Source organism: Leucopleurus acutus (genome assembly GCF_964270905.1).
Source record: "Leucopleurus acutus genome assembly, chromosome: 16".
NCBI lineage: Eukaryota > Metazoa > Chordata > Mammalia > Artiodactyla > Delphinidae > Leucopleurus > Leucopleurus acutus.
In genome coordinates this window covers 16,431,367-16,445,763 of record NC_139158.1, presented here as the reverse complement: position 1 = coordinate 16,445,763, position 14,397 = coordinate 16,431,367, and the positions used below count along the sequence as shown (strand labels likewise).

Below are 14,397 nucleotides of genomic sequence, written 5' to 3'. Positions count from 1 at the left end.
CTTTATTTTCCTACCTCTTTTTTTTTCAGATGGCACAATGAATCACTGTCTTACTGGTGATACTTTCAGTGTAATCATAATAACCTAACAGTTGATTGGCAGTTTACAGTAGACAAATTGCTTCTACTTCCATGATCTCTTTTGCTGTTGAATATGCTGAAGTTGTGACAAAACTTAGAATTGGGAGGAAGAGCATAGATTTTATAGTTTGCAGACTTGCAATCCCAGCTCAACTACCTGTATTTCCTGAGTTACCAGCATAACTTAACCTGTCTGAACTTCAGTTTCCCCAGCTGTAAAGAAGGTGGGCTTGTAGCATTGATGTAGGTTTAAAGGAGAATCACCTGTGTAAGCTTCAGTACAGAAGCATGGTAGGTACTGGGCGGGGGTGGGGGTGGGGGTAAGTGGAAATCATCGTCTTAATTTTTTTAAAAAAACGAATTGATTAATGTAGCTTCTTACTGATGGTGGCTAAATTGAGGGTATGGGATCTGAGTGTAAAGTCTTAGATGCTTTGCTTCCCTTTGACTCATAACAAAGCTTTTATTGTCTTGAGTCCTGTGGGATTCTTTTTAGAGTGGTTTAAGTATAGGATGTTTGCATTTGTTTGTATGAGGCCTTGGCTGCTAGTAGAGGGTCAGAGAACAGTTTTAAGCTGGGTGTTTAGCAGCTGATATGTGCTTTCCACCTGAAGCCTTTGTCCCCAAGAATTACCTCTTTTTAGTCAAACTTCCCAGTTGCAGGTAACAAAAAGGTAACCCAAACTAGTCTAAGCAGAAAAGGAGTATCTGTTGACTGTATCTGGAGTCCTGGGTGCATCAGCTTCAGGCATGGCTGTATCCAGAAGCCTAAATTATGTCACCGGTATTTTCTGTGTCTTCTCAGCTCTGCTTTTGTCCATGTTGATTTCTCCCTCAGGCAGGTGAAAGCCTCCATCGTTCCAGGCTTCCATGCTACTCTTTTTTTAAAACATCTTTATTGGAGTATAATTACTTTTTTTTTAAAACATCTTTATTGGAGTATGATTGCTTTACAATGGTGTGTTAGTTTCTGCTGTATAACAAAGTGAATCAGCTATATGTGTACATATATCCCCATATCTCCTTCCTCTTGCGGCTCCCTCCCACCCTCCCTATCCCACCCCTCTAGGTGGTCACAAAGAACCGAGCTGATCTCCCTGTGCTATGCAGCTGCTTCCCACTAGCTATCTATTTTACAATTGGTAGTGTATATATGTCCATGCCACTCTCTCACTTCGTCCCAGCTTCCCCTTCCCCCTCCGCATGTCCTCAAGTCCATTATCTACGTCTGCGTCTTTATTCCTGTCCTGCCCCTATGTTCTTCAGAACCTTTTTTTTTTTTTTAGATTCCATATATATGTATTAGCATACGGTGTTTGTTTTTCTCTTTCTGACTTCACTCTGTATGACAGGCTCTAGGTCCACCCACCTCACTACAGATAACTCAATTTCGTTTCTTTTTATGGCTGGGTAATATTCCATTGTATATTTGTGCCATATCTTCTTTATCTATTCATCTGTTGATGGACACTTAGGTTGCTTCCATGTCCTGGCTATTGTAAATAGAGCTGCAATGAGCATTGTGGTACATGACTCTTTTTGAATTATGGTTTTCTCAGGGTGTATGCCCATTAGTGGAATTGCTGGGTCATATTCCATGCTACTCTTTTTTTTTTTTTTTTTTCAGTACGCGGGCCTCTCACTGTTGTGGCCTCTCCTGTTGCGGAGCACAGGCTCCGGACATGCAGGCTCAGCGGCCATGGCTCACAGGTGCAGCCGCTCCGTGGCATGTGGGATCTTCCCGGACAGGGGCACGAACCCGTGTCCCCTGCATCGGCAGGCAGACTCTCAACCACTGCGCCACCAGGGAAGCCCTCCATGCTACTCTTAACCAACAGAAAGACGTTATCTTTTTGCAGATAGCTCTAGCAAAAGATCTGAAATTGATTTTGTCCAGATTTGGGTCACATATCTCTTCCTGAACCAGTCATGGTGGTCAGGGAGAATATAATATTTTCATGGGCCCAGGTGGTATACCCAGCCTTGGAGCCAAGGTGAGGGGTGGTTTCCCAAAGGGAAATTAAGAGTGCTATTACCAGACCTAAATATTTACTTAAGAAAAATGAATATGTGTGTTTAAAAAGAATCACATATGACTGCTCGTAGCAGTTTTATTCATAATGACCCAAAGTGGAAATAGATGCTATTCAGAGAGAACAGGTTAAACAAACCAGTTTGTTCATATAATAGATGCAACTCAGCAATAGAAAGAAGCAAACTCCTGATACACACAGCAACACAGATGAATCTCAAAACACATTAAGTGAAAGAATCCAGACACTAAAGAATATGGATGGCATGATTATGTTTCTGTGAAATTCTGGAATAGGCATAACTAGTCTGTAGTGGAAAATATCAGAACAGTGGTTCCCCTTGTGGGTAGAAATAGAAAGTGTGGCCATCTAAGTGGAAAAAAGAGGGTTCTAGGACGCAGAAGGTTTAGGGTACTGGGCCTTGCTTCAAAATTCATAAGAATTCTGAAACTTACAGGAATTGCATAACCTCTTCTTGGTTAGAGACTAATGCTGAGATCAGCTGGGACCCTTGGACTCAGATAATGGGCAGCTTGGGCTGAACATGCAGTTTCCTCCCAGCTGGGAGCTGCCTGAACTTTCAGTTAGATGTGGTCCTGAGTCTGCATTCTGGCTTTGCACCACCAGGCTTAGTGTCCTCAGAGTGGAGAACCACAGAAGCTTTTGCCTCTACTGAGAATGTGTTTTCTGGGGAGATTCAAGTTCACAGCTGACTGGATCCAGAGATAGCAGTAATTTATTGGAACATCATAAAATGAGTTGGTTTTCCCAGGCAGGGTGCACCCAGTAGGCGGAGCTTAAGCAGGAGGGGGCCCTTAAATGGCAGGGGCAGTGATTGCTTCCCCAGGCTTGGGACGCATCGGCGTTTTCTGTTCCTTGTGCCTTTGACTGCTTTGCTCAACTTAACACAGTCCCTGTCTTTTTTCCTGGCAGTCCCCTGACCCACATCTACAGATAAGGAGGAGGCAGCTCGTGTCTGCTAATGCACGCTCTGTGCCAGGCACTGTCTATCACCTTACTTGTGTGGTTCGTCCTCAAGTGGGTGCTCTGGTTTTTATAGAGACTCAGAAAGGTTAGAGAACTTTCTCAGGGTGAGAACTCTATAGCTCTCCTGTCCCCATTCCTCTCCTTGGAACACTCCTAAAATATGCCTGTCAGTTCATTACCCTGATGGCTGTATTGCAGGCAATCACGAGGGGAAACAACCGACACACCTATAACCATTCTGTACCTAGGCAGCCATTCCGTTTTTCACTTTCAGTGCAGTATTCAATAAATGACATGAGGGGACTTCCCCGGCGGTCCAGTAGTTAAGACTCCATGCTTCCAATGCAGGGGATGTGGGTTCAATTCCTGGTTGGAGAACTAAGATCCCACATGCCGTGCAGTGTGGCAAAAAAAAAAAAAATTAAATTAAAAATTAAAAAAAAATTTTTAAATAAATAAATTACATGAGATAGTCACTTTATTGTAAATAGACTTTTGGTTAGACGGTTTTGCCCAACTGTAGGCTAATACTGTAAGTGTTCTGAGCACGTCTAAGGTAGACGAAGCTAAGTTATGACGTTCAGTAGGTTAGGTGTATCAAGTGCATTCTCAACTTATGATATTTTCAACTTATAGTGGGTTGATCGGGACATAACTCCATGGTGAGTCAAGGATGATCTGTATATTATATATACAGAAGGTATCATACAAAATGAAAATCATTGTAGGTTGCTGGGATTTGCTTTAAGATATTCTTTGATGTTGTTGACTTTTTTTTTTTTTTTTCATCTAAATTAGGAAAAAATGGAAATAGAGTTGTGACCAGAGTACTTTGGAGAGCCAGGGGAGTTTCTGACTGCCTCGCTGGTTAAGGAGTATCCCAGAGAAGAGAGGGCACTGGAGTAGGAAGAACTCGCTGCCTTTTGTCAGTCAAGTCCCAGGGGAGGGGCCTCAAGGTAGTGGAAACAGCCTGATGGTCCTTTCAGAGAGCTCAATACCGACTGCTTCCAGAGAGAGCAGTAGTTCATTGTATGATAAGATCATAAAATGAGGTTCTCCTAGGCAGTGCACTACCCAGTGGGCAAAGTGAGCCTCCAGAATCCTGGCACTCATCTCATTACTTCAGAATTATTGGGTTGGCCATAAAGTTCGTTAGGGTTTTTCCATAAGATCTTTTTGGCCAACCCAGTACTTCACACTGAACAGAAATCAGGTGAGAAGAGAGCATTTTAAAAGTCACAAGTCAGTGTTTTTATGTGAAGGCATCCTGACAGGTCTCTTGTCAAAAACAGGGCCCTCCTTACCCACCTCTGCCTTCTGATTGCAGGATTAGGCCCTGCCTGGCTTGGTATTTGACCTACTCCTTCCCCTCCAGACCAAGTGGGTCAACTTTTTCACTTTGGTTGGCTGAAAGTTTCAACGTCAGTTTCATTGTCTGTCTCTGCATCTACTAATTGCAAAAGGTTTTATGAGATAACATACTTTTTCTTCTTGTATGTACATGGGATCTCTGGAGAAATACCCAAAAAACAACAGGGGTTGCCTCAAGGGGTGGGAGATTTCATTGTGTTTCTTTTAATCGTTTGAATTTTTTTTACTGTGTGCATATATCATCTAGTAGTTAAAGGTTTTCTTTTATTTTTTTTCCCCCTTAGGCGGAACAGACTTTGTGTGTAACCACAGTGAGACAAAGAGACAGATGATATTGCAGCAATGTGATGAGAGCCTAAGCTAAGGCAGTGACAGGTGTGATGGAAGAGAAGGGTCTGGATTTAAGAGAAATTTCTGAGGAAAAATCAATAGAATTTGAATGGGGATTGATCAAGGGCATGGGGTTTGGAGATGAGCAGGAGAGGACCCCAGGATTTCCAGCTTGGGAAGCTGGCTGGACAGTGATGGGCACCACTCACCCACGTCTGGAAGGCAGAGCCGTGCAGGGCAGGAAGTGTGAGGTGTCTGAGGGGCATCATGGTTGGGACGTTCAGGTGGCAGCTGCAGGTCTGAGCTGGGAGCCTTGGAGAGAAGTCAGGGCTGATGATACTGATGTGGAAGTTTCAGAATAAGGGTGCTTGAAGCTGGTGACAGTGCTCAGGGAGTGCTTGAGAATGAGAAGAGGATCCAGGGTGACCGTCCACTGAGGTGGAGGAGGAGGGCAACAGAAAAATAGGGGAGAATGGAGGCCTGGAAACCCAGAGAACAGAGCTTTGAGGAGCAGCTTGTGGTCAGGTATTCAGTGCAGCGGAAAGTTCCAGGAGCTGGCAGGAGACCATAGGCACTGAGGGAGCACCGGACTGCAATGGTTAAAGATTAAATGGGAGTAGAAGTGAGGATGGTGGGTACCGTGCCAGCCCTGTGCTAGGTACGGAGGATAAAGTGATCCCTGCTGTCAGAGACTGGACACGCTGGGGGAGGGGACAAATACACACAGAGAATTGTAATACGATTTGTTGGGCACAGTGGTGGAGAGATGCACAGGGTACAATGGGGACACAGAGAAAGGTAACTTCACCCAGCTGAGGAGACTGGGGGTTTCTGTGATTAGAGGAGGGGGTGACTTGGTAGTAATCCAGGTCTTAGAGAACAGTTAAATCAGGCAGAGGATTAGGGGTAATCTGCCTGCAGGAAGAACATCCCAGATAGCGGGAGCAGCACAAACATAGGGCACAGGCATAAGTTACATGGCGCCCAGTCAAAAGCGGAACAGTTCAGTATTACTGGAATAGGAAATGTGAGGCAGACAGGGCCGAGCGATGTTCGAGTGGGGGAGACATGAGGATGGAAACCTCTTTGTGGAGACCTTGTGTCCTGTATTAAGGGCTTGACTTCTCCTGGGGGGGGACATGGGAGGGGATTGAAAGGTTTTGGTAGGGAAATGATATGGCCACACATGTCTTTTAGATGGACAGTCCTGGAGCTCTGCAGAGGGTGGATTTGAGGGAGACGAGAAAGCAGGGAGGAAGCCCAGCTAGGAGGCTGCTGTGTAAGTTACAGCCTGAACCAACGAGTGAAGGACGAAAAAGGAGTAGATGGAGGTCTGAAATACTGGGGCAGTAAATCAGCCAGAGTGGCGATTGGTTGGACATGAGGATTGAGGGAGAAGGGGGAGTTGAAAATAACTCAGGTTCCAGCATAGGTGGCTGGATGGGTTAGGAGGAGTGTGCTATGACCTAGGGGTTTAGGGGTGGGGTGAGGAGGGAGGGGGTGAGCTTGCTTTTGGACATACTGATTTCTTTTTTGAACAGTTTTACTGAGATATAATTCACCTACCATACAACTCACCCATTTAAAATGTATAATTTATTGGATGTTTAAAGTATATCCAGAGTTGTGCAACCATTAATATCATCATCTAATTTTAGAATATTTTCTGGGTACATCGATTTAACAAAATTCTTTTTATTATGGAACATTTCTAACATACAGAAGTAGAATCACATAAGGAGTGTCTGAGCTGGGCACAGTGATTTGGGGTCTCCTCTGGTGGAGACGTCCAGCCAACACGAATCGTTACGGGAATTTCAAAATGGACCTAACTTCGGGGAGGGGGGTCAGGGCAGGAGAAAGGTGGTGTGTGAAGGAGTAAAACTATGAAGTTCCTGTCGATTTCCCAACACTACTTACCAGTGGGGTTATTGGTGGAAAGGGGTTGTTGATGACAGCAGAGATGACTGTTCTTCCCTGAGGAGCTTCCAGGCTGGTTGGGGAAGAAAAGATCTACCTACATCCACTGGCTGGAAAGCCAGTTTATAGCTCTAGGTAGGTTCCAGGAAAAGTCAAGAGAAAAGTTAGGCTTATCTAGGGATGGTCAGACAAGACCAGTTTTGATCTGGTTGTTGAAAAAAGTGTAATGTTTGTTTCCTTGGCAGCGAGGGAGAGGGTGTAGGGGGCACACCGTCTCAGCCTCTTTGGAGGGTAGGGTGGAATGGGACAGGACATCTGCGTTTGAGTGTGTGTAGATAAGACAGACCAGAAGAAATGTCAGCAAATAATGACAGATGACACTGGATATGTCTCAGGGCTGGATCCCACCCCTCACACTCCGGCCTCTTCAGATGCAGCCCCATTCTCTCGTCCTTGGACTTGTTCTCAGTGTGCTCCCGCCCCCCAGCCAACAGGCTCACACTTCCTCCACCTGTAAACCCGCCTCCTCCTGCTTGGCCTCCCCTTCAAGGCTCCACCCCTGTCTCTGTGTCACAGCCCGGCTAGCAGGAAAATGTTATCTTTATTTGCTACCATACCCCTCCTGCATGGTGGTGGGTCTGAGGGCAGGAGCAAAGGTATTGAGGAGGGAGAAGTTTTGAAGTGTCAGAATTCTCAGGGAAGGTAACTGATTTACCTGGCAGCAGAGTGGGAGTGCTTGCTAGCAATGCTTGTATACAGTAAAACCCACTGTCCGGCTGGGGGGGCTTCCCCCAGTTCTATTTTTAGTTTACCTTACTTTTATTTATTTTTGGCTGCATTGGGTCTTCGTTGATGCACGCGGGCTTTTCTCTAGTTGCGGCGAGTGGGGGCTACTCTTCATTGTGGTGCGCTGGCTTATTGCTGTGCCTTCTCTTGTTGTGGAGCACAGGTTCTAGGCGCGTGGGCTTCAGTAGTTGCGGCATGTGGGCTCAGTAGTTGTGGCTCACGGGCTCTAGAGCACGGGCTCAGTAGTTGTGGTGCACGGGCTTAGTTGCTCTGTGGCATGTGGGATCTTCCCAGACCAGGGCTCAAACCCGTGTCCCCTGCATTGGCAGGCGGATTCTTAACCACTTAACCATTGGCGCCACCACGGAAGCCCCATTCCCCCAGTTTTAATATGCACATGTGTAGGCATGTAAAAGGCATGGTTCTGACCAGGATTCTGCTTTATGTGGCAGGAGAGAACAACCCTTTTCCGTGCTGATCCGTTCCTTCCAGGGATCTTCCCACTGGACTCTTCTTTGGTCCACACCTTCACCTTGGTTGTGGTTCAGTGGGGCTCTTTCCCCCTTCCTCTTTGCTCACTCAGCAGATCATCCCTAGCGTCATCAATTCCCAAGACTTTAGCAACGACCTCTATGCTGATCATTCTCAAATTTATCCACTTTGAATCTCTTAAACTCTAGATCCCTGATTTTGTGCGGTTCTAATTAATGCAGCCAGACTTTTTTTTCTTAAGAGACATGTTCTTCTCTATGTTAGAATGCATTATATAAAGCTTGTGGTGGTAAAAATAGTGTTGCACGTGTGAGGAAAAAAAGATATGTCACAAGCAGTCAAATGAAAATAAGTTGGACTTCATAAAAATTAAAAACATGTGCTTCAAAGGACACAATTCAGTAATCATTTTTTAAAAAAACCAATTAAAAATGGCAAAGGGCAGTTCTCCAGAGAAGATACACAAAGGCCAGTAAACACATGAAGAGATGTTCAACATCATTAGCCATCAAGGAAAGGCAAATCAAAACCACTGGTTACCATTTCACACCCAGTAGGATGGCTATAATCAAAAAGACTGACAATATCACATGTTGGTGCACATGCAGAGATATCGGAACCCTCATACGTTGCTCATGGGAATATAAAATGGTGCACCCACTTTGGAAACAGTCTAGCTGTTCTCAAAAGGTTAAACATAGAGTTACCATATGATCCAACATTTGCACTCCTAGGTTTATACCCAGGAAATGAAAACATGTCCACAGGTATTCATAGCAGCGATGTTCATAACAGCCAAAAAGTGAACACAACCCAAATGTCTATCAGTTGATGAATGGATATACAAAATGTGGTATATGCAAACATGAAATATTATTCAACAATAAAAAGAAATGAAGTGCAGAACAGGCAAATCTATAGAGACAGAAAGTAGATTAGTGTTTGCCTGGGGCTGGAAGGGATGGAGATGTACATGTATTTAAAGCATACAATGCAGTGGTTTTTAGTATATTCAGAGTTACGCAGACATCACCACAGTCAATTTTAGAACATTTTCACCGCCTGGCCAAAAAGCCCGATTCTCATTAACAGTCACTCCCCTTCCTCCCTCAACCACCCCCCCCAACAGCTTTCTGTGGACTTGCCTATCCTGGATACTTCATATAAACGGAATCATACAATATGAGGTTTGTTTTGTCTGGCTTCTTTCACTTAGAATAATGTTTTCAAGGTTCATCCATGTGTAGCATGTGTCAGTACTTCATTCCTTTTTAGTGTAATAATATAGTCTATTGTATGGATAATATACCACACTTTACCCATTCATATAGTTTCTCCACATCCTCACCAACACTTGTTATTATGTCTCATTCTCATTATAGCCATCCTAGTGAGTGTGAAATGGTATCTCCTGTGGTTTTGATTTGCGTTTCCTTGATGGCTAATGATATCAAGCATCTTTTCATGTGCTTGTTGGCCATTTGTATATCTTCTTTGGAGAACTGTCTGTTCAGATCATTTTTATATATGGTCTGAGGTAGGGCCCCAAATTCACTCTTTTACATGTGGACATCCAGTTGTCCTTGCACCATTTATCAAAAAAGACTATTCTTTCCCCATTAAGTTGTCTTGGCAACCTTGTGGAAAATCAGTTGACCATGGATATAAGGGTTTATTTATGGTCTCTTGATTCTGTTCCATTCATCTTTATGTCTACCCTTATGCCAGTACCACACCATCTTGATTACTGTAGCTTTATAGTACGTTTTGTAATTGGCAAAACTTTTTCAAGATTATTTTGGCTATTCTGGATCCCTTGAATTTTCATATTAATTTTAGGATGAGCTTGTTAATTTCTGCAAAGAAGCCACCTGGGACTTTGATAGGGCTTTCGTTGAAACTGTAGATCAATTTGGGGAGTAGTGCTATTTTAACAATGTTAAGTCTGCTGATCCATGAACATGGGATGTCTATTTATGTAGATCTTCTTAATTTTTTTAAACAATGTTTTGTAGTTTTCAGTATAAGAATTGTATACTTCTCTTATTAAACTTATTCCTAAGTATTTTATTCTTTTGGATGCTATTGTAGATTGAATTGTTTTCTTAGTTTCATTTTTGGGTTGTTCATTGCAACTGTATAGAAATGCAGTTTGATTTTTGCCTGTTGATCTTCTGTCCTTTAACCTTCTTTATTAGTTCTAATCGTTGTTTAGTGGGTTTCTCAGGATTTTGTATATACAAGGTCATGTCATCTACAGATGAAGATAGTTTTACTTCTTTCTTTCCAATCTTGATTCTTTTATTTCATTTTATTGCCCTAGTTTGAACCTCTAGAGCAATGTTGACTTGTTGCTGATCTTAGGGGGGAAAGCTTTCAGTCTTTCACCAATAAGTATGATGTTATCTGTGGGTTTTCATAGATGCCCTTGATCAGGTTGAGGAAACTCCCCTCTATTCCTGGTTTGTATATTACTCTTTTAATAAACAAAAGCAGAGATTTTTAAGAAGATGTGCATATTTAAATACATAGAGTTCACAGTTCATTACCGGGGGGGTGGGGGACATGCAGTGTGAATCTGATCTTTGTGGATATGGAGATGTACTAATTGAATGACCTTTATAAGAAGGTAGGGTGTAAAGTAAAAATTTCAGCATCCTAAAAAAAAGTTCTTTTTTATCAGTCTACTTGTATCTTTAGGCGTATGTCCAGTTTTACCTAGTTACAGTAGCTTACTTTTTTAAAAAAAATTTTTATTGAAGTATAGTTGATTTACAATGTTGTGTTAATTACTGCTGTACAGCAAAGTGATTTGGTTACACATATATATACATTCTTTTTTTAAATATTCTTTTCCATTATGGTTTATCATAGGATATTGAATATAGTTCCCTGTGCTATACAGCAAGACCTTGTTGTTTATCCATCCTGTATATAAAAGCTTACATCTGCTAACACCAACCTCCCACTCCATCCCTCCCCCAACTCCCTCCCCCTTGGCAACCACCCTCTATCTCCATGAGTCTGTTTCTGTTTCATAGATAGGTTCCCTTGGCAACCACCAGTCTGTTCTCTATGTCCATGAGTCTGTTTCTGTTTCATAAATAGGTTCCCTTGGCAACCACCAGTCTGTTCTCTAGGTCCATGAGTCTGTTTCTGTTTCATAGATAGGTTCATTTGTGTCATATTTTAAATTCCACATATAAGTGATATCGTATATTTGTCTTTCTCTTTCTGACTTACTTCACTTAGTAGGATAATCTCCAGTTGCATTCATGTTGCTGCAAATGGTATTATTTCGTTCTTTTTTATGGCCGAGTGGTATTCCATTGTGTGTGTGTACCACATCTTGTTTATCCATTCATCTGTCAGTGGACATTTAGGCTGTTTCCATGTGTTGGCTATATAATAGCTTACTTACTTATAATAGCTTACTTTTACCTTTTATTGTCTCTTATTCTTTTTCTAATTACCTACTGTTGCATTTTATTTTCATCACAATACATTCATCTTACCTTAAGTCAGATATTTTTAGTAGTTAATTTCTCTTCCCTCTACAGTAAAAAAAAAGTAACAATGCTTTATATCTTAGAAAGTGTCTTCATATAAAATCTTATTTGAATCCTCATTTTACACATTAAAAAAACGGGGGAAACCGGAATGCTTGAATCATTTGTCAGGATAGTAGCAGCAGAGCTGCGGCTAGGACATACTACCTTTGAAGATACTTAACAAGTACTCCTGACTTGGTTGAACATATCGAATAGGAGCATCATTGGATTAGGGAGGGAATCCAAGACAACTTGCCGCTGTATCAGTTTCCTAGGGCTGCCATGACAAACGACTATAAACTGGGTGACTTCAAAGAAATGTATTCTCACAGTTCTGAAGGCTAGAATTCCAAAATCAAGGGGTTGTATTAGTTCCAGAATCAAGGGTGGGCTCCTTCTTGGGCGCCCAGAAGGAGAGTATGTTCCGTGCCTCTCTCCCAGCTTCTGGTGGTTGCCAGCGATCCTTGATATTCCTTGGCTTGCAGCTGCATAACTGCACTCTCTCTCTGCGTCTGTCACATGGCTGTCTTCCCTCTGTGTGTGTCTGTCTCTCCACCTGGCATTCTCTGTATGTGTGTCTCTGTTTCTTCTCTTATGAGGGCACCAGTCATGTTGGATTAAGGCCCACCCGACTCCAGGGTGACTTCATCTTAACATATATCTTAATTACATCTGCAAAGACCCTGTTTCCAAGTAAGAGGTACCGGAGGTTAGAACTTCAGCATATCTTTCAGGAGAATGGTTTAACCCACAACAGCCACTAACAAGGCTCTCTTCTGCTCCCCCTCCACCCCAGGCGCCCCCGTATACCACACCATGGCCCTCGTGTCTGCTGATTCCCGCATTGCAGAACTGCTCACAGAGCTCCATCAGCTGATCAAGCAAACCCAGGTAAAAATCCACAGCCCTCCACTCCTAGAGGGGAACGTGGGCTGTGATACTGAGCTGTGGAGGGGGCGGGGGTGGTTGTGTTCAAAGAGATTGGACATGCAGGAACCACGGTGATGTAATGAAGGTGGGAGGAGAAGGAGAATGTAGGGTATGACTTCCATTCCTGCTGGATTTTCTGTCATGGGCAGGATTTCATGATTCGTTTTGTTTAGTAACAGCTATATTGAGAGGTATAATTCACATACCATACAATTCACCCATTTAAGGTGTACAGTCCACTTTGAATCAATATTCAGAGTTGTGCAACCATCACCATGATCAATTTCAGAACATTTCATCACCTGACAAAAATGCCCTGTACCCAATAGCAGTCATTCTCCTCGTGCCTCCAGCTCAGGTAAACAGAGACACTCTTATCAGGCAAGATATTCCAAGCGTGTTTAGAGGTTATCTACTAAGAGCCGGTCAAGGGCCAGCCCTTTTTTGGAATGTGTAGTGTTTGAACACCCAGGCCTGCTGAATTGATCTTTAACTGCACCTGCCACCCCCCTGGCCCTTGGCCTAGGCTCTGTTACAGCAAAACAGTCATTTGAGCATTTACCTTTAGTATAGCATTTATATAACAGATACAGCAATAGTATCAGGATAAATGTGCCTAACATTGGCAGGAATCCTTACAGGGTAGGGATAGACTTAAAGAAACAACTAATCTGTCCTATAGAGCCATTACATACACTTTCATATTTTTGTCCTAATTTGATTACCTGTTTTCCTCCTTCATCTACCACCATCTGTACCTTATGATAAATTTCTGTGAAACTGTTTAGCATAGAAACTAGCTGATGGTGAGTTAAATCCAGTTCTTCCTCAGGTCAGTCATTTTCCATCAGCATTACATTCTCAGAAGACTTTGACTCAATCTCCCAATACATTTGGTCATCAATATCAGTATTATCCTATGACTGACTTACATAAGGTAGTTGAATCTTACCAACAGTGCCAGTGTGTTATACCATATTGAAGTATGGTCATGGTAAAATTCAGTTTCATTATGGAACAAATCAGTAAGAATTACAGGGCTTCCCTGGTGGCGCAGTGGTTGAGAGTCCGCCTGCCGATGCAGGGGACACGGGTTTGTGCCCCGGTCCGGGAGGATCCCACATGCCGCGGAGCAGCTGGGCCCGTGAGCCATGGCCGCTGAGCCTGCGCGTCCGGAGCCTGTGCTCCGCAATGGGAGAGACCACAGCAGTGAGAGGCTCGCATACCGCAAAAAAAAAAAAAAAAAAAGAGAATTACAGAGCTGTTTGTTAGGCCTTTGCAACAGAATTGGCCCTGCCCATTTACCAGATTTTATTACGGACAGGCTCTATTACAGTTGGCCATGATTCAGCTATTTCTGGGTTCGAAGTCAGCTGGGGATAAAGCCAGTCACTCTGTCTCAGCTCAGGCTCATATTGAGACTGGTTTCCATTGCATACTGTTGTATAGCAGAGTCCACCTCCCTCCTATGGGGAGGACACAGGTGGTATTCAGAGTACAAGCCCTACCTCTGCTAACTGGACTTCAGGATATGTCTTATTTTGATCTATTCTTGGCTCAAGGGTAGTCATGGTGCATTGATGTAAATTGCACATGCCCCTTGAGGGCTTCTATAGGTTTAGAGGTCCACAAAATTCCCATAAGTGTGCCCCTTGGGGCTCAGCAGCTAGGATGGAGGGCCGCTGCTCATGGCTACTTATTAAAGTATTATCCATTTTAAAATAGTCAAGAAACCCTGGTGGGTCAAGGTGCAAGCCCTTTCCCAGCAACAGGTGGGTCCTAGAACTATCCACATTACCTGTTGGGTTGGCCTGAACCACTTCACTAAAGCCTCATCATCTTTCCAGACTGACTCCCATCCCTTGCCTTCCTCCTACGAGAGAACTCACTTCTGTTTGTTTATTCTAATCAACGGTC

At 43.3% G+C, this 14,397-nt stretch overlaps 1 protein-coding gene across 3 annotated transcripts in view; it reads left to right on the top strand.

Moving 5' to 3' along the window:
* SGF29 (SAGA complex associated factor 29) overlaps positions 1-14,397 on the top strand; it is a 34,905-nt gene that overhangs the window by 9,791 nt on the left and 10,717 nt on the right. For 2 of the 3 annotated variants that reach the window (XM_082856522.1, XM_082856523.1), the window contains one exon: positions 12,347-12,441. In XM_082856522.1, the coding sequence (XP_082712648.1) occupies positions 12,367-12,441 (75 nt within the window). In that variant the 5' untranslated portion in view covers positions 12,347-12,366. Of the gene's footprint in view, positions 1-6,047; positions 6,151-12,346; positions 12,442-14,397 lie in introns of those variants that run through there. The other variant, XM_082856524.1, reaches the window with a different exon arrangement.